Source organism: Marmota flaviventris, chromosome 4 (genome assembly GCF_047511675.1).
Source record: "Marmota flaviventris isolate mMarFla1 chromosome 4, mMarFla1.hap1, whole genome shotgun sequence".
Taxonomy (NCBI): Eukaryota; Metazoa; Chordata; class Mammalia; order Rodentia; family Sciuridae; genus Marmota; species Marmota flaviventris.
The window spans coordinates 41,296,247-41,317,397 of NC_092501.1; the positions used below are offsets into that span (position 1 = coordinate 41,296,247).

Here is a 21,151-nt window from a genome sequence, read left to right on the forward strand (position 1 = left end):
TTTGTTTGGCATGTGTGGTTCTAAAAATAAAGTTCGTTTCTTTTGACAAGTGGCTCCTGAATTGTGCCCAGCCAGACTGCGGCATATGACTATATCAACAAAATTGATACAAGTGCATTAAAATAGGTTGGGAATCATAATATAAAGCTCATATATTCTTTATAATTAAGAACAAAAAACAATCTATAAACAGGACACTAGCACAATATAGTATCGTTTGCATATACAAGTCATCCTATAAATAGGGCATTGGGCAACTATGATATGTGGGACCCTTGGACAAAGTAGGAACACAAAATAGATGTTTTTTTTAAAGCATAAGACAGTCTAGAGACTAGTCTCCCTATAGTTTCCTGAGTAACTCAGCTGTACACTCTCAAAGCATATTTCCTAGTCAGCAAAACGGTTCATCTGTACCAACCCTCCTTAAAAATAAGCTTAACTAACCAGGATCACAACCTTTGGACATTTATGCTCTGAACTGTATTACAATTTCTTCCAAAATATGTGTACTTCCATCCCTTGGAGGAGTTACTGTCTGCCCTATTTTATCCATCACATCATATGTGCAGTGAAGCTTAAGTGCTCAGGTCAGTTGGCCGTCTGACCCTACATGTTTTAACATCCTAATACTGCAAAGTTAGGCAGTTGACCCCATGTTCTTTCCTTCACCCAGATCTGAATTTTTTTTTTTGGCATGCATTTTTTAGTAAGATCTTCTTAGGTATAATACACAAAATGTCATATTAGTAGTAAATAATGAGATATAACAATATTTCATTCACCAGTCCTCTCAGCATAAACCTAAGTAATTTCCTTTCAAGATCCGCTGAAGGTTTTGGCCAACATTGTTATTTCTTGAGGAACTCCTCATTCCACTCAGCCTCCTTGAAAGCCCTGATACCACCCTGTGGAGGTGCTCCTGGGTGGTATGGAGGCTGCCCACTGTTGCCTGCTCTCCTGCCTTGCTTCTAACACACTGTTGGTGGTGCACCAGAATCAATAGAATAGGCTCATGTTGACAGAAGAGCAATGACTTTGTTGTTTCCAGGTCTGGCACAGGCACACAGTGGGAGTCACAAGGTTAAATGAAGCGGGGCCTGTGTTGGAAAGCAATGTTGACAGAACTGATAATCACCTGTTCTGAAATCCCAGGTAATAAAGGCAGGAGAGGGTACAGTTTCAAACAGTTTTAAGTGTATGTCACTATGCATTGCTCCTAGCTCATCTCTGCCTGTGTCTAAAAGTTCTTTATGGTCAGTCCAACTATGAGCCCAGAGGGTGGAGGAAAATTGAATGGTTATGACATGTTTTCATGAAGAATTTCAGCTAGCTTTTGAATGCAAGTAATTAAAAGCCACTTGACCATGATTGCTGTTTTTGAGAATTTTTGCACCATGTACCAGAGTTAAGAAGAACTCTAATAACTGCAGTCAAGCTGTAACACGTTTCTTCTATAGCAAAGTAATATAACTACAGACCTCCTCTAGGGACAAGAAGCAGCAGGCTCACCTTTCCCCTGTCCCTAACCAGATGCCCCCTTCAGCTAGGGGGACTGAGCATGTGCCACTGTCTCTTAGATCTTTGCTATTCCTCTGTCATATTGATTCTCTCTGATATTTACTGTAGGCCTTGGCACATGTGAGAGTACATGTTTGCCTTTGGGATTATACAATTAGTGTCTAACAATAAACTCCTTGAAAGCAAGAACATTTCATGTGTTGTGATAACTCATTATGTCCCTGGTCCTTACTAGGCACTGTCTGATACCAGTTACTTCATTTCTGCATTAATCTATTCATTCAAATATAAATCTATATTGAATAAGGGAGTTAGAATTTAATATTTCAAACAAGACATCAAGTTTTAGATTAGAACTATTTAAAAATTAACTTTAATACTACAAAGAAATTACCTCTTTTGATATCAGCTCTGCAGATAATTCGATAAAATTCAATTCACTCTCACCAATGAATTCAAATGTCCACAATATTAGGTGGCATTCAGATCTCTTATTGAATTGAGAGGTTATTTTTCATTCTGTTAGAGTACTTTGACTTAGACTATATACATTGTAAAATAGTATGTACTTGTATCTACTACTAGCCTGTGAGCATCTTGAGGTTAGCAATAATCTCTGTATTTTAAGCTTTCCATGTATTGCCCAACATATAAAAGTATTCAGTAAACATTACTGAATAAATGTATGCCTCTCTACCAATTGTTAGGGTTGTGCCGGGCATTTTTCTCCAGTATTTATTACCTTGCAGTTCTTTCTCTTTCATATCATGGATTGAACCCAGGGGTGCTTTACCACTGACCTATATCCTCAATCCTTTTTATTATTTATTTTGAGACAGGGTCTTGCTCAGTGGCTAAGGCCAGCCTTCAACTTGGTAATCCCCCTGCTTCAGCCTTCTGAGTAGTTGGGATTACAGGTATATGCCACCACACCTAGCTAAACCTATTTTTCTTTAAGATGATTACTGGATCAAAAGGTAGGAAGGATATACAATTTTTTCCCTTACTTTGTGATTATATGTATTTTTCCTGATTTTAAGAGAAGAACAGCTCATCTCTCTTTTGATGACTTCACTTTCTGATCCCTGAACCAGACTGAGAAGTTTCACTTAGCTCTTTCTCACTCCCAGACTCAATACAGAGGGTTAGTTCATCTCTTCATCTCTTTGGGTCACAAAGACTTGAACTGCAAATGAAGGTAGGGGTAGATGTTCATAAGGCACTACAGGATAATCTACCCTCATTCTTATGTCTCAGTCAAGCGCTTCCAGAAAATCATGTTGCTTCAATTGACTAGGTGTTTCACATCTTATTAAATGACTGTAAAGTGAAACCCTTCACCATTAATGTTTAATGAACATAAGGGAATACCAGACACAATTCATTTGTTAAACACCACCATTTGCAAAGAATTTTAAGTAGTTAACCTGGTCTTGGAGATAAAAGACAGATTTGCCTGATATGGTAATCAGGAATTTATTTTTTTTTCTGGGAAGGATGATTATGTACCTAGATACCTGTCATCCTCCTTTGTAGAGGAAATGAATGCTCACAGTAGGAAGACCAGTGATGGACCTGGGTGTTCAGAATTTCTTAATAGAAATGGAAAGTTGCATTTGAACAGAGATTCTGAACTTTCTAGCCACTTTTGCTATTTTTGAAAGGATAATTTTCTGTTATGGAGTGGCCATGCATTATAGGGCATTTATCTGTAGCCCTTATCTGTAACGACTAGGTTCCAGTAGTATTCTTTCCCCAGGTATTTACAGCCAAAGTATTTTTCAGTCTTTGCCAAATGTGCAATGGTGGTAAGAGCAAATTTCCCCCTGGTGAGAGCTAATGAGTTTATAGGTCTGCGTTTATCTTTGACCTACTCACTAGTCTTCTGATAGAAGTAACTGTCTAAGCTCTAAGCTCCATTTCCTCCTCCTATTATAAGTTAAACATTCACTGTGAGAAGGAAATGAGACAATATATTTGTTATTTAGTATGATAACTGTGTTTGCACTCAGCACATGTGTTTTGCTGTTACCATGTCATTTATATTTTTGTTATATTGACATGGGTATTTCCTCATAGCTCTTACCAGAAGAAAATAGTATAAAAACCTACAAAACAAAAATGCATTTGAAATTCCCTTTCATAGACATCCAATGTTCTTAGTCACATGACTGCTTTCCCTAAAACTACTGATAGTATGCTTCCTGGTCTTCAACTGAAGATTCCCTACATATTTCTCTTTATGTATTTTAAGGATAGCATTAAAGAAAAGCAAATGTTCTTAAAATATTTGGTTCCTTTTTAATAGACTTAATATCTATTCTCCATCACTATTTTGTCTCAAAACTTACAGCATGGAAAATTGCAGTCAAATTGATATTTGCTTCCTGGAATAAAATTGTGAGCAAAGGGTATCAGCATGTAATTCACCAAAGAGGAAATTTGACTAGAAATATGTGGATGGAGATTATGCTTCACTCTCAAATAAAGAAATGCAAATTTCAAAGAATGCCATCCTACTATTAAATTAGCAAAGGAAATGTTGATACAGATATAACAAAACCAGCAGTGACCCACATTGCCTTCTAGCACTGAAACTGACATGCTTTTGGGAAAGAAACTTATCACAATCTGGTCTTGTTAAGGAGACCTGCTCAGGTAGCCCTTGAGCCTATGCTGGCAATATGCAGAATGCAATGTCTCTGTGCACATATCTCTTCAATATGCTCTCATTTTGTTGGCATATTTAAATGCCTTCTCCTCATACATATTTTCTTCCTGGAGTCCCAATTCCTGCTTAGCAATTCATCCTGATAATTTCTTGGGATTATCTTAGATGATCAAAACACTTCTGTCTCTGAGACTTAGAGGGGAATGAAACCCCAAAATATGCATCTTTGAAATAAGGATTATTTTGGGTTAAGGTCATAGAGACCCAGAATAGGTAGTAAAAGCTCTCCAAATAGGCTTTTTTTTTGGGGGGGGGGGGTAAAGGAAATTTCCTTTACCAAAAAAGAAGAAAAAATCACTTAAGCCTTCATATGAATGCTTAATTACAACTCTTACATTCCATATTTTTCCTGGTCACCGTTCCATAACTTGCTTCCCCAACCTGGAAGTTGTAAATACCTCTTTTCCTTTAGCCTAAGCTGGTATGTAAGCCTAAATTACAAATACCCCTTTGAGTTACCCATTTCTGGGTATTCTATGTTACACTCCTAATACCCATGTTAACACACCTCTGCTTTTCTCTTATTAATCTGCCTTTGGCTATAGGGCTCAGCAGAGAACCTAGAAGAACAGAAGTTAAAAAAATGGTTTTTTTTTTTCCCCCTATCCTCTTCTTAGGCAACAAAGGTATGAATACAAAAAGACACCATCCTCACCCTTGAGCCCTGAGGACATAATCTAGTTGAGACCCTTCCTGTTTTGTGTGTCCATACATAACATAGGGCCCTGTGGGCTGAAGAGGAAATAAAATCATATTCACCCAACATCTCCTAAGTGTTGGAAACCTGCAGCTAATCACTTCCTTCTTGTAATTCCAATGAAATGAGGGCAGGGGAGAGGATGCAAGTGAAGATTGTAGCATTGGTGAAAAGAGCCTGGATGTCTACCGGGATGGGGATGGATGAGAGGGATTGTGAAGTGTTCACTCCTGGACCATTAATGAAATCATCCCAAATGAGTTTGCGGCAATCATGCAGGAGACAAAAGATGCTATCAGCGCTTATTAGATAAAAAAGAAGGGTCACAACCAAACTGTTAAATACATGGCTATGGACAAAGACTCTTCTTGACCTGGCTTGCTTCAATCAGGCCTCACCTTTACACTATAAAAACTGCATCCCCTCAACACAAGTGCTTTCATACCCCTATTTCTCCACCCCACACTAAAAGACCTGAACAAATACTAACTTAGTTTCCAACAGCTCAAGGCTGCATCCCTAGAATGACCATAGCCTCCCCTCTTCAAGTGCCTGCTGAAAAACAAAGCAACATCAAACGCAAGGCCCACACCTGAAGATAATGCTGAGTTCCTATCTAAAACACTTACAGGAAGCTTTATGGTTATGAATGTCTCTTGCACCTCAGGAAGTATCTTTCACAAGCACCTACAAAACATTCCTTTGAAATATCCACATCAGGGTCTTCCTGGAAGCATGGTATCCTGATTTCAGTAATTGCCGGCCAGAAGACACCACTGCCCAACTGCAGGGACACACTGACCCACCTTGAGCACTTTGTCTCTTCCCTAGCTCTAAGCCCTCACTTGTCCCCCTTTCTGCTCTCATTCTCCCTTTAAAAGGCCAAGTCTCCTTGTATATACGGAATATGTGCACAATGGGCCCCCTTCCCCATCACTGTGGTACATTACTGATTAAAATCCATCCCTATTGCTGTCCCATGTGTCCAGACTTGTTTATCTTTGACGGGACTAGTTGCTAAGGAACTGAACCCCTCCATCACTGTGGCTGTTTAAGGTGCTTGGATTATACTCATTAGAAATCATTAGCAAAAGTGTTCTCTGAAAAGAACAAGCCCTGCCTATTCCCACGAATAAAAGTTTAACAAAACTTTGCCGGCAAGCAATTCTGATTTATGAATCCCACATTAAACCATCTAAGTACATCTGTTAGGCACATCATAATGGTGACTTTTTGGGTAATGATTTCTTAGAATCACAAGTGATGTATGAATTCTCAGCAATTTAAGCGTTTGAAGGGGCCTGAATGTGTCCTGAGTGATTGCCTATTATACTCAAATCCTAGTTTTATAGTATGGCCTTTGTTCCTTTGTTTCATGCCTCATAATCTGGAATCACAATCTTATGTGTGAGCAAAGCATTGCTACCCATAGGAGGAACATTTCAGCATGTATTAGATAGTCTCTTTCATTTGTGTGTTTTGCAATATATCTTAGAAGAGATTAAAACTACCTTTCAAAAGTGTGCAGGAAAAGAGTTTGCCTTTAACTTTTGGTGTCTATACATCCTGGTGTTAGAAGAATTGACTCTAGGACTGAGTCTCACATTTCTCATTCCTCTGACCCCCTTAACTTGGAGCTGCTTGAACATAGTATGCATTTGTTGAGTTCCATGGCTTTATTCTTTTTTTATTTCTTTCCCTCTTAGTTCTTTAACTATCTGATGAACCTTTCATGCCTTTTGAAATCCTGCTAGAGTCTGACCTTGTTGAGGGACAGCTCCAGTTCTGCCTCCTCTAGGTCCTCCCTCCAGCCTTGCTGTAGCATCCACCATAGCTGTGCAAATTCTTACATAGTTCTGGTGGTGGTTCTCGTTCCCGCATGGCACCAAACATTATTTCTGGCATAAAGTAGCAATTCAGTTGTTTGATGGGACAAGCTTTTTTTGCTACTAGAGATTAATTTATATTACAGATAAAAATCAAGAGCTAACTTCTATTTTTCTTCTGATACGTGCATATATACATACCTACGTGCATGCAAATGAAAGATGATATAAGTAAACTATAAAGTACTGAAGAAAAGTGAGTATAATTATAGGTTCCCTTTTCCCTCTGGACGGGGATGCTGAGGTGGGCTGTAGGAAGAGACGTGCAGACACATCACTTACATTTTGCAACTGGACGTGGCTTTTCACCAAGCTCTCTGATTTTGCCATTGTGCTGGATGCTTTAAGACTGTAGTTTTTACCATTTTGTGACTCCTTCAGCTGCTCTTGGATTTGTTTAGCTTGTTTCCTGCAGGTATAAATATGTGTTATCAGAATTTGCATACGTTTATGGAATCTTAAATTTTGATGTTCATTCATTCCCCATGTCTTTGACATTTGCCAAAGCTAGATGAGCTCAGTTAACAAAGACAGCCCTTCTCTTGTTTTCAACTCCACCAAGAAATACTTCCAATTCAGAGCAAACCTGATATTATGCATTATGATCCTGAGATTCATAAGCAATGGTGCTTAGGAACGTGATGTGTTGTCCTGGCCTCCATAAATGCAAGAGTTTCCTAATCCTCAGTGCTCACTTTTAAATAATTGGAAATGCTATGGATAGGTGACTAAAGGAAAAATATGAGGCTTGACTCTGGAGGCCACATATTTTTGCTAAGATATATGTGTAGCCTATATGCATGGCTTGCATACAAAAATGTGTATATTTTCTGTCTTGTACATTTATTATTACCTACAGCCTAAATAATAGTTAATTTTTAAGGAAATAACTAATGATTTCATAGTACTGTGTCACACATTTTAACTACTTTACAGGTACCAGTTAATTCATTTTCCACAATAATTCTATGTGATGAGATGATAACATTATCTCCATTTAACAGATGGGTAAACAAAGGCACAAAGAAGTTAAATCATTTGCCCAGGGTCACAGAGAGTAGGTGGTAGAGCATAGCCTTCAACCAAACCACCATCAAGAGATTTACATATCCTCAGCTTCTAAGCAGGGATGCTGAGATTGCTGTAAGTTTTTGGACTCAGAAATAAAGTGATCCTGCATGTACATGTGGAGGGACTGTTGTTTGATTCATTCAGTATCTATTCCAGCGGAGTGGAACAAACTCTTGCCTGATTAGCTGCAATCTTCCAGAAGGTTCATAGCAATTATCTATTAGTGTCAGACTCAGTACCCATGAAAACAACTTTGCAGAATCATCTCCCTGATGTTTGCCTCTCCCCTGAGTTCTCTGTCAAGGAGACTGGTTGGAAGACAAATCTTACCATGAGTGTCTCCGTTCTGCTACTACAGGGACTGGGATCTGAACCTGAGCTCTTATCCACCAGCTTGCCACCCTAATAATTCTCTAAATGTCTCTGAGCTTCCCTTTCTTCATGTGCAACTGGAGTTCATAAGAACTACCTTTTCTTCCATGTATATGGTGGCAGCTGAATGTGAGAGGGTATACAAAGTGTTCATATCTTTTCCTTTTCATTGTGCAGTTAGCTTAGTCTTGGGGGCAGATGCTGTGGAGGAATGAGAACATTGCCCAGAGATAAAATATTGTACTAATTGAATCTCTCACAAGTAAGTCACTGATATTTTCTAAAGAATTTGGAGGTTATGAGCATCATTTACCCTTTTGAATTTACACTGCCAATGTGTTGGTAGCTGTTTGTTTACATTTTTATCTTTAAAATTATTTGGGGGACTTTTATCTCCAACACTCCTGGTTGCTTTAATCCAGCTGTAATAATCTGTCTGCAGACCAACAGCCAATCTGCAGCCTATTGTTTAAAATGAGCTTATAATATGAGCATTTAAGAAGCACATTGTGGCCACAAAATCCTCTCAGGGATTCATTCAAGAAGAATACAGAAAATCTGGAAGTGCCAGCCCAGTAAATCACCAAGCAGCAGTAAAAGCCTGGTTGTCATAAAGCAAGGACTCAGTGTCTCTACTGTCTTAATTCTTAGGAGAGTACCTATCTTTTCAGTAATCCCCTGACTCAGAGCCTGATATAAAAAACCCCGCCGTATTTCATGGATCTTTCTACAATGTGCCTTCCTTTACCACCTTCTCACTCAGGTGCCGACTGAGCAATTTTCCAGGATACGTGTTCTTTTATTTCAGAGCCAGCATCTCCTCCCACCCCCAATTCCTCTCCACTCAAAAACACATACTTGATTTTTTTCCCCCTCTCTTTCATCTTCCCTTCAGAAAATGGGAATAGAGGAAATGAGCAGCAGCTGAGAGCAATACCAACAGCTCTCTCATGACAATAGTTGCTCTGGGAAAGGGGAGGTATTTGTGCCTTGTATTCTGGAATGCCAATAGCCCAGCCAGATCAGTATTGAGACTTTGCTAAGTTTCTCTAAACTAATGCATTAGAAAGAGATGAAACACGTGTTGGGGAACAGAAGACATCACAAGCCTATTGATAGACATTATTTGCAATGTCATGGCTAAATTCCTAAGGAAGCAGACCCTGGAGTGGAGACAGTATGTAGGACTCTGAAAAGGAGGATCTTTGGTATGTGCAGCTGTGAAAGTGAAAAAGGGGGAAGAAGACAGGATGGGGCAAGGGAGAAGCTAGAATGCGATGCAGTCTCCATGGAAACCTTAGCCAACCCCCTAGGGAGATCTGGAGTTGACTTGGTCTTACACCCCCAATTTGAAGAAAAGGTGTGGTCTTGTGAGCCCTACACTGATGTGTCATCAGAGGTGGGTTATCTCAGAACAAGGCATGTGACCCAGAAAGGCAGCTCAGGGTCTGATGTCAAACAGCATATCAGAGCGTCCTTATGATGCAAAATCTCTTACTGAATAGGTGATAAGCTATAGGAAGAGGCATGTTGCTACTGGTAATACCTTTCCTAATTTTTCCTATTGTTTTCCCAGTTTTGATTACCATCCATTTCAGGTTTTGCTGTCAGGAACCTTTTCTCTCCTACCCCAAATTTAAGTTAGTAATTTCCAAATTCTACTAAAAACTCCTATACCTGATTTCATCCTTCTTACCTAAGTAAGCTGAAGAGAAAACCATTAAGAATTGATAGTTTCCATCTGAACCATATTGGCCATACTTAAACTAATTAATATTTGCATTAAATACATATGGGCTCACTAGATGTAATGAGAATTCTTTCTACTCTTTTGGCATTGTGGCATTTGATTAATTCCATCAGAAAAATCCTCCAAATCCAAGAAGACATGCTTCATTTCTAGCTCATCATGTTAGCTACCTTCAAAGTTTCAGACATGTTGCTGTAATATTTCTTTTGATAGGGCTGTGCTATGCCACATAATGAGGACAAGAGTGGCAAAATCTGAGTGCTAATGCAAGGTATAGCATAAACAACTCTGAGAATGAGCTTTGTGGTAAGTCCCAACTCTCACTGGCCAGGATGCTACATCCCAGTTTACCAATGGACTTATTTGGGTACCAGTGATAGGCCACTGAATACTGGAATACTTGTGGGCCATAACCTGGAGTCAAAAGAAAGTATCACATGTAAATAACCATATTTTATGCATGAAAGCAAGGGCTGATCAAGTCGGTGGGTGCCTATTCTGTTGTACCAAAACATTCCGAAATGTAAACACAAATCCAAGAATTCACAAAAGACGCTTTTGCCAGGGTTTTACAAAAATCAATATTGTTTTCAGTAGTGTGTACTAAGTGGTTGGGGTGGGGCAAGGCATTTCTGTCAAAAATAAAGGAAGACTATGCCAGAAATTATAAGAGAAGGAAATATAAACTCTAGGTCTCTAATGAGAAATGGCATTCCAGTTGGAAAGGCATCACTATTATCATTATATTTTTTCAAAAAACATGTCCTGGGGTGAGCAGAGAGAAGGGAAATATTCCAATGAGTACTCCTCCCCCCACTTGGTCCTCTGAGATTCCCATGAAGAACCTGGCATTGAATGGTGTTTCCAACAAATTCCCTGAACCCTCGCTGAGCCCAAGGAACAGATGATGGTCTCAGAGCCTACTGGAGGCCCAGAGATTGAGACTGACAGCCCTAAAGACAGAAGTTCTTTAGTTATCCAGCTGTTCTCCATTCTTGTGATTACCATAATCAGTCTTTTACTTAAATGTGGTACAACTACAAATTATACTCTAAAAATAAGTGATTAACTGCTTCTTCATAGTAATTTGCTTATTGTTAAATACACTATTTCTTGCTCATCTGCAGTTCTTACTAGGAGACCCTTCTAACACTCTGCTGGGTGTGATTATCCTTCACATCCTCTGGTGTATGCTCTTAACTTTGTAGCAACATAGTCTTTAAGTCTTGGAGTGGAAAACTATAGGTGTTAAAAATACCGAGCCGTTGTGGAGTATTTAATTTTTCAAACACTGTGCTGTGACCTGTATAGCATTATCCCATTCAGTCTTTAATGTGATTCTGTAAGGTAGATGTTGTTTTGGTGCATATTTCACCTAAAAGGAAACTGAGGCTAAGAAACTCCCACTGTGGCTGATTGGTGTAAAATCCTGACCACTACAGCCTTGTGACCTCCCTAAAGTGCTAGAGGCTCCACCAGAGAGGGAAATCCTAAGTTGCTCTGAAGAGTTTCATCATTTGGAGGACTTTATGAGCCAATATGGCACAGTAGTTTAAAATAGGTTTTGTCAATTACACTTGCTGAGATTCAGAGCCCTGTATCTGCAGTTTTCTACCTTGCTGATTTGAAAAGTTGATATTTCAAAATAAATTTTCATATTATCTGCAATATTGGATTTGAAATATCTCCCAAAAGCTTACGGAGTAAAGGGTTGTCTCCTAACTGATGCTATTAGGAGAGGTGGGGCCTTGTGGAAGGTCTTATGGTCATTGATGCAATGCCCTCAGAGAGGAGAGTGGGACTCCACTCCTTCCTCTTTTTCTCTTTTCCAACGTTCAGCTATAAGTGAAACAGACCTCCTCTGCCACATGTTCCTACCATGATGTATTGCCTCAGGACCAAAAGCAGTGATGGGTAATTTAATCATGGATTGTAATCTACAAAACTGTGAGCCAAAAAATTGTTTCCTCTTCATAAGGTAATTCTATCAGGTATTTTGTTATAGTAATGAAAAGCTGACTAATACTGTATTTTCCAGGTCGATAAAATGCACCACTCAGATTGTTTTGACAACTGGGATATAAAGTGTGAAAAGCTCAGTGTGCCTGACAAAGAGTTCTAACTTTCCAGTTCGGGAAGTTATAATTGTCATAGCCATCATATTTCTTTGGCACATCTTGGCTAATAAAATATAGTGTTCTGGATGAGGCCATGGAATAAGGAAAAAGATACTAGGTAAACAAGCAAAAACCTACAGATATCTGAAAGTATGGACTTTCTATCAATATTATTCCATAAATTATGACAGATGAACCATATATTAATAATACAGGAAACTGGTCTAGGCTGTATAGGAATTCTGTGTACTATTTTTATAGCAATCCTGAAATAATTTTAAAATAATCTTTACTGAGTTTGTCATTTATTTTTAAGGGGTAATTATTTTGTTTTTAATTAACATACACAACATGCAGACAGGTATTATATATTTTATCTGGAAACTGATTCATTTTTAGAAGAGCAAATGGTTTGAAAAATATAGTTCCTATGAAAAGCAATTTCATGTTGGCTTAGATTCCAGACAAGCTGTAGGAGTAAAATCTGAGCCAACTTTTAAGGCTCAAGAATTGAAAAGGCTAATGTTTTTATCTGCATTTCTTATTTAGGGAAATGATGTAATCTGAACTTAAAATAACTATCAGAGTTAATTTGGAAAAAAAAATACATACACAAACACTTTTGTGTGTATATGGTTGTATTTTATTCTCCTTTATTAGTCAAAAGTAAGAACCTTCATTTGCCAAAGGTCAAGTTTCTTGGCAAATGAACTTTAGGGCAAATTCAACATATGTATGTCAACTGGTGAGCTAATACATTTTTTTAGGATTCTTCATATTTGCCTAAAACCTTTTTGAGTATCAGGTAAAAATAGCAGGAGAGATTTTTTTTCTGTAGTTTCTTTCAGGAAAGGCTAGGTAATGGTTGATAATGTTTAGTGTCACAGCAGTAACTCCCCTGTTTCAAAGTCAGTACTTTAGTGACAGGCAGACACTAAGCCTTTAATGCAGGCAGGTAATCAACTAGTACAAATGATTGCTATGTGCAAAGATAACACCCACTCCCCATACAGACATACACACCCAGTTCACATGCTCCCTGCAGTCTACTAAGAGGTCTGAGTCATTTGCAGATGGTTAATGAACCCATTTGCACAGGATCCCTCTGCTTGGAGCAGAGACTGAGAACATAAAGAAAGATAAAAGTTTATTTCTCAGAGCACTTTAACACTTGAGAGAAATGGTCTTACTTGCTTTTGAAGTAGAATGCTGCACAGAACATGCCCACGATGACAATTCCAAAGATGATACATGAAATTGACAGCACCTGCCTTTGATAAACTTCTTCACTCTCTGTGAATGTGAAAAACAGAATTAGAATGGATGCTAGCAGGGCACAGCAGCTACAATCTCCATCTTTGTCCTCCCAAACTGGTAAGATACTTTGAAAGCCAACGTTTTTGTTCCTGTCATGAATAGGAAAAAACATGAAGAAGTTATTTTGATTCAATTTCTTTGCCAAGTTCTATAGGATAAATGGTTGCTATTTTTTTCTTTTCCTGCATCTACATGGCTAAATCATAACTCATACATCGATATCAGAATCATAAATTTCATTATCAAAAGACATTCCATGGCTTTAGGACATATGATTTTGAAACTGTGGTAGGGTCCATAATAATGAGCTGGAAAAATAAATATATATCCATCTGAACTTTCCTGTGCCCCTGTTGGCTTCCAAGATGCTGATGTCCCTGGATGGTTTTCTGAGTCTGATTGGTTCTTGGCTGTCTGCCTCCCATTCATCTTTCTGTTACTATGATTGACATCACTCAGGAAATAGAATTTCCATATGCAAGCAAGTAGTATATCATGCACTCTGTGACCTCATCAATACCAGTGTTCTAGCACAATACAACTCAGCCTCTGTTACCTAGGTTGTAGCTTGTCATCACACAAAAAATGAAAATTTAAAAACAAAACATTTTACTTTGCAGCCACAATTATTTTATACTCCCAGATTCATTTCAAAATTATATCTAGTGAAATAGTTCTTCCATCTCACCAAGAGTTTTGGGTCCATGCAGACCCCAGCACTATTCAAACATCAGATACATCCTTCTTTCCATGCTCACATTGTCTGTACATGTCATAAGAAAAATGAGGCCAGTATAGAAGAGATACTCCACCTTTCTAACACAAAATTAACTGCATATGTACCCATTTCTCTCTCTGAACATAAAATACTAGTTCTCCTTGAATTATTCAAGCTCTCAACTTTGAAGACTGAATTCTCAGAATATGGACCATCTATGTCAGAATCACAGAGGGAGATTTGTATTTTGTTACTAACAAAAACTATGGCATTCATCTTTGACCTTGTAATATGGAAATCATTTAAGTGAACATTTGAGTTGTTTCTCCTTCATATTAAAGTTATTCAGGTACAGCACATGCCTTATTTTTAGGAAAGGGATATATTCAAATTATGATGTCATCATTGTGATGCAAAATTCTTAACAAAAATTTAGGAAATAAAATACAGCAAGATATTAAAAAGTTTAGTCCTTCACAACTAACTAGAGTTTATTTAAAGAATACAAGTTGTTTCCGTATTTTAAAATTATTATTTTTTTACCATTTAATAGGTTAAAATTTATTAGTATGGAAGTTTATGAAAAACTTTAATAAAAATCTTATTTCTGATTTAAGTTCAAATACTAGACATAGAAGGCACTCGGCATGATAAAGAGCTTTTAAAATATACATAATTGTGAAAACTGGACATTCTATTCCTAAGAGCAGGGACAAAGAATAGTACACCCTTGAAAAGAAGTTGGAAGGGTGGATAGTTAGTCAAAGCAATAAGAAAAGTAGAATTAAATCATTTCGATTGGGAAAGTTTGATGATCCTGTTGTTTGTAAAGACCTTTTTTTTCATCTATGCAGATGGAATCTACAGAAGTGTTAGGAAGCTAACTGATTACAAGGTTTCAGGATTAAAACATTAAAGTCATATCTGTTTAATAGTGACAAGTTAGAAATTGAAACAAAACTATCACACTAGAATTCAAACTTAAAATACATAGTGATAAATTTGATAAAAACATACACAAGTCCTATTAGCTAAAAGATTTGAAATATTACTCAGGGAATTAAAAAAAAAAAAACCCTAAACAGTCATGTTAATGGACTAAAAGACTCAATTCATCACCTTGGAGAAAAGTGATATCTTGAGTACAATCCTATTAAAAAATCTCAGAAGGCATTTTGTCATTGTCATTCAAATTGTCCAGCTGATTCTAAATATTATATAGAAATAAAGAATTATGGTGGTTGAAACAGCTTTTCTGAAATCAAGAGAACAAAGTTATAGTACTTTAGTCCAAGAATTATGATAAAGCTATGTAATCAAAGCAATACGATATTGTCATAATTCTAGACAAAACAGACAAGAGAGTCCAGAAATTATTCAAACATACATAGATTATTTTTTGCGACTTTTGACAAAAGTCATTTTTTATAGTGAAAGGATATTTTTAAAATGTTACATTATAATAGTAGAGCTATAGTCACAAAAATGGACATTAACCCTAATCTCACACAAATATAAACTCAATGAAAAACAAACCTAAATTTTAACAATGAAATCAGAACTATAGGAGGGACTCTTAGTAATTTGGATTCAGAAATAATTTCTTACCTAAAACACAAAAGACAAAGAATGATATGTTTATAAATGAATGGTGTGGACTTCAACATCATTTACATTTGTTCTTCAAAGATTTCATTAACATGCAGGGCACAGTCTGAGAAAAATATTTGCAAAATACTTTGCCAACAATAGAGCTGTATCTATAAAAATCTCTTACTACTCAATAAGATGATGATGATAAGCAACCCAGTTTAAAGGCGAGAAAAAAATTTCAATATTTAACATGTTTTTATGTCCTTTGGACCAAATATGGCAAAAGCTATGGGGAATAATAAATAAGACAAACCTCTCTAAATGCACAGCACTTACCTACATAAGGACACAATTGCAATATTATAGGAAAAGGATGAGAGTAACTTCAGGTCAGAAGACAAAAAATGAGAAGATCTGAATAGACATTTTCCCAAAGATATAGGGATAGCAAATAAGTACCTAAAATGAAACCCAAAGTAGTAATTATGGAGTTTCAAATTAAATAATATTGTTATAGATGAAATCACTACTAAAACAGCTGATATAAAAGGCTCATCACAGTGTTGACAAGGATATGGAACAATGAGCACTCTAGAGCATTCCTGTACTTTTGATGGAAATGTAAAATGATGTACCAATTTAAAAAATAGCTCCTCAGAAAATTACACACCTACCTTATGATTTAGTCACTGCATTCCTAGGTATTTAATGTTAATAATTTCATAATTATTAATGTTTTAGTTCATTATTATATTAATAAGCATAATTACACATCCAAATATTCATAATAACTTTAATAGCCAAAAACTGGAAATAAGCCAAGTTCCTATTAACAGAGTAGTGAATTAATAAATTGTAGTATATCCATACAATGGAAAATAGCTAAGCAATAAAAAGAAACATTGATATAAGCAACAATATAGATGAAGCTCAGAATTATTATGATGAATGAAATTAATCAGGAAAAACAAGCCCATGTTGGATAAATCCAATTACACAAAATTTTAGAAAGTGGCAACTACTCTATGAACAAAGTATGAATGTGATATCTGGGGTCAGGTGTGGGGAAGAGATAACAGTGACATGAGGAAGTTTTGCAGACTCACACTTACAGTTCAGTGTCTTAATTACAGTGTTCATCTCATAGGTTAATGGTTATGCCAGATTGTACCAAATGACACAAGCAATGTGAACTTTTTAATAAATTAAAATCATGTATATATACATATACACATATTTATTCATGAATGTGTATTCTATTTTTTTCAAGACTGGTATTGGCTCCTTATTAGACTGACAATACTATCCCAAACCTTTTACACTATCTAAAAAGACTTCAGTATGATACCACCTACCTTTTTTTTTCCTGACATGTCTAATATTTTAACTCCTTTCAGTCATGATACATGCAGTTTTATTTTTCCTTCTGGAATATTATTCTCTTCTAAATGCCACTACTCCTTTGACCCCACATTAAATGTCATTAGCCCCTAAATTAGTGCACTATATAGTAAGCTCCACTGGTTCAGGGGACTGCATTTTTCACTGATTAATTAAATGGCTCACCACTGTTTTCCCAGCACCTTGTACCAAAGTCACATCACTGGCATGCTAAAACTTGTTACCCGAGTAAATCAGATATTTAACATCCTCACAGGGATTCTCAGATTAAAGTAGGGTGAGAGTTGATGTAACTCAAGCTAAATGTTTAAGAGTTAGAATCGTTGCCTTTACCACCAAGTCCTCTAAGGCTGCACACAAAACCTCTTTTCTGAATTGAGCACCTGCCACTGACTCCACCCATTTTAAAATCCAGCCCAGGTTCCTCCTTTGGGGGATCCTTTCCATCCAACCTTGGCCTTTTCACTGTGACTCTATGCTCCCAAAGTCCTCTTCACAGGACAAAGCTCCATTAAAAAAATGGTGAAATCATTTGTCTGCAGGCTTCAGTAGATACTGGAGCATGATATACCGAAAGCAGTTATTCTCACTGTTCATGTTCATCTTGGATGGGCATACTGCTCTCAATATCCTGCATGCCCGCACTGATGTGCTTGGAAGTTTTGTTTTGGCCTTGTTTTATTTAGTGCTGATTCCAATCCACAGCTAACAAAAAACAAGTTGTAGGTTGACTCATGGACACAGAATTCCCCACACCAGGACTTTCAGAGGTTCTTCCAAGATGTACCCAGAAGCTTCCAGAGTCAGTAGAAAAGAGCCAATTATTTGTGATGTTCCTCTACCAGCAAACTGGACTGCAGAAAGTCATTGGGAATTAGGCAAATGGGTACCAGACCTAGAAAACCTGGATCAAAATCTACATGTACACAGCTCAAATTCCAGGACCTGTTTTCTTTCTCTGAAACCTGGTACTATAGCCTCTCTTTAAATAAGATTGCACATTTTCTAGTACTTTATCCTGTTGAAATGTATTGCAATCTAGTGTTTTAGAAATGTTCTCTCAGGTTTACTTTATGTTTTCTGATATTACAGCCTGAATAAATACTCAGAAATGTGGATAATGCCTTATTTCTATTAGGCTTTATTTCCATGTTCAGTGTAAGAAGAGAGGCAATCATGGGGCCACAGCAATAATGAGTGAATATTTTAAATTTGGAAAGGTTCACATCAGAAGGTTACAAAATATATCATCAAGTCCTTGTTTGAACACTCTGCCATCTTAAAAGAAAATCCTCCTTTCTACCCCATGTGTATAAGCTCATTAAATTTTCCAATTGAACTTGGAATCAAATAAATAGCTATGCCAATTCCCAAGCCGTCCATTTTATTTAATTGTTGTGAGTTGATGACTACAGTGGAATAATCATGAATTGCATGTGACAACCTTCCCCACCCTGTTTCTACCACTAAAAAGGATTTTGAAGATGACAATAATATCTATTAAAATGATAACAAAAATAAGACTGTTCCCACTAAAATGAATAATTGATTTCCATGTAAAATCTATGTGGTATGTTTCTGCTTATTTGAAGCTAGTCAAAAGCAGCCTGGGGAAATGCAAAAAAAAAAAAAAAATCAATTCTGAGTTTAAATCAAGAGTGAAATTAAAAGCACGAAGACTGCAAGTGAATTTACAGACCCAGGTGTAGCTAAGGTGATGGACTAATGCATTTGATTCATGGAGTGTTACCCAAGAACTCCAAGGCAACGAAGGGCCAGGAGGCTGGCAGTATTGTATTTCACTTCTGGCCCATTTTTAAAAATTATCTTGGAATACTGGGGTTTGAACCCAGGGCCTTGCATAAGCATGGCAAATGCTCTACCCTATCCCTTTTTATTTTGTGACAGGGTCTTTTTAAGTTTACTAGGATGGCCTCAAACTTGTGATCCTCCCAACTTAACCTCCCAAAAGCTGGGATTAAAGCTGAGCACTACAGAGCCCTTTGACCACTTTTCATATGAATGAGCACAGTATACTCCTTTATTTTATGACCTCAATTTCCTCATCTGATTAAAGCAATGATAATGTGTATGTGTGTGTGTGTGTGTGTATATATAATGAATTATCTAAAATAAATGGTTTACTATCTGCTATATATACACTTTAAGAAAACAAAATCTGTCCCCCTGAAACCTGTAGTATTTGGCTTATAAAACACACTCGCTAACTATATGATGGATGAAATCTTGCACAGGAATCCACCTGTCCTTTTAAAAATTTTATTTTAGTAATGATTTCTTAAGGTAGCACCATAGATTTACTATAATTTTCTGGGCTCTGGGTCCAAGAACAGCTTAACAGTAAGAGAAAATGGCTAGTGAGCTTGTTCATGAGCAAGTGAAAAGTCTGTGAATTGGAATCCTATAACAGAAAACTTAAGGGATCTAGAATCAGGGAGATCTAAATTTAAATTTGAGTTTCACTTCTGGCCAATTTTGTCTGGTCATTTAACTTCTTTGTACTTTAATTTCTCACTTATCAAATACGAACGCTAGTACCCTTGTTTAAGGACCTCTGGTATTTTCCATCATAGCATTACACTGATTAACCTGTAGAAACTGTTCAATAAATACTTTTTCCTTAATAAACTTCTAGAATATAGGAGGAAACACATTCAAAGTATATCTCAAAGATAAAGCTTCATATTTTTAGCCTTTTTGATAATATCCAACACCACCAAACAGAAAAATTTAGTGAAAGATAAAGCTTAAGTTAAAAGTAAGAAAAATAACCACAAAAGTGAAATTTTTGGGAAATATTTCAAGTCTACTTGTGACAATAGGCATTGGTTAATCATATAGTAGACAAACTCTTTCCTATAGGAACCCCCCCCCCCTCCCCACCAACCTGGTTTAGGGATGCCCTCTGACCTCAGGAAGGAGGCATTTTCTCTTTATCCAATCTCCAAAGATAAAGTCTTTATTTTTTCTCTAAACAAAAGTATACAGAAGATATTAAATGATCAAATTACTCTTACTGTCCTTCCTTTTAAGAGAAATTGATTATTCTTTTAAAATATATATACTTTTAGTGCCAACTGTATGCAGACACTAGGTTTGATGCTAGGAATAAATAGAATAAATAGGCATAGACGCTCCTGGATGAGCTTAGTTATTGTCTAGAGTACACAGCCCTTAATTAAGTCAACACAATAGTAAATATGAAAAGCTGACTATAGAACATGTTAGAAGGAGGAAGTATAAAGTGCTTTAGAGGCACATCATATGGGGCATCCACCTCTTCACAGAGTCCAGAGATAGAAAATATAAGAGTCAATTAGACAAAAGTTTTAGGATATTGAGAGTTGTCCAAAAAAGGAAATAACTTGTACAAAAGCCCTGAGGTAAACTAGAAAGTGGTATGCATGTTCAGGAATCTGGAGCACAAGCAGGTTAGCAGAACAACAAAGGGATAATGAGGGACATAGTTTACCATGAATATGTCATCCTAACAGGAGAAAGGTACAGAAGGGCTGGAGAGAAGTGCGCTTTGGTAACACTCATGTCTTTTTCCCGTAATGTGGGGGAATGATTAGGTAGGATAAAGTGAATCTAGGTGAAAGGCTATTAATGTCAGCTCAGGTGAGGAATGATGGGTGTTTTAACAGTAGTCACAGTTGTGCAGACAGAAATAAACAGAGGTAAACCTTAGGGTGAAAACACTCAAAGGACTTCATGGTGATGCTCCTAAGGGAGGATGTCAAACTCAGAATGAGACTTATTGAATTTAACCATATAAAATATCCAAGGAGAGATGTCTAGCAGACATTTGTATATGTAGAACCATGCTAAGAAGAGGATGTCACTTGTAAAAGTACAGTGTAAGCTACTCTCCCCAGTGCTGCCTTATCCTCCACCACTTCAGCCTGGGTTTAGGATCTATAATTTCAGCCTTACTCCAGAAACTGGCAAATACC

At 37.0% G+C, this 21,151-nt stretch overlaps 1 protein-coding gene across 4 annotated transcripts in view; it reads right to left on the reverse strand.

Annotated features, from left to right (window-relative positions):
- Nrg3 (neuregulin 3) overlaps positions 1–21,151 on the reverse strand; it is a 1,036,772-nt gene that overhangs the window by 24,336 nt on the left and 991,285 nt on the right. For all 4 annotated transcript variants that reach the window (XM_027939985.3, XM_034637010.2, XM_027939983.3 and 1 more), the window contains exons 5-6: positions 13,336–13,438; positions 7,118–7,244 (exon numbers count right to left, since the gene is read on the reverse strand). In XM_027939985.3, the coding sequence (XP_027795786.2) occupies positions 7,118–7,244; positions 13,336–13,438 (230 nt within the window). The remainder of the gene's footprint in view (positions 1–7,117; positions 7,245–13,335; positions 13,439–21,151) is intronic.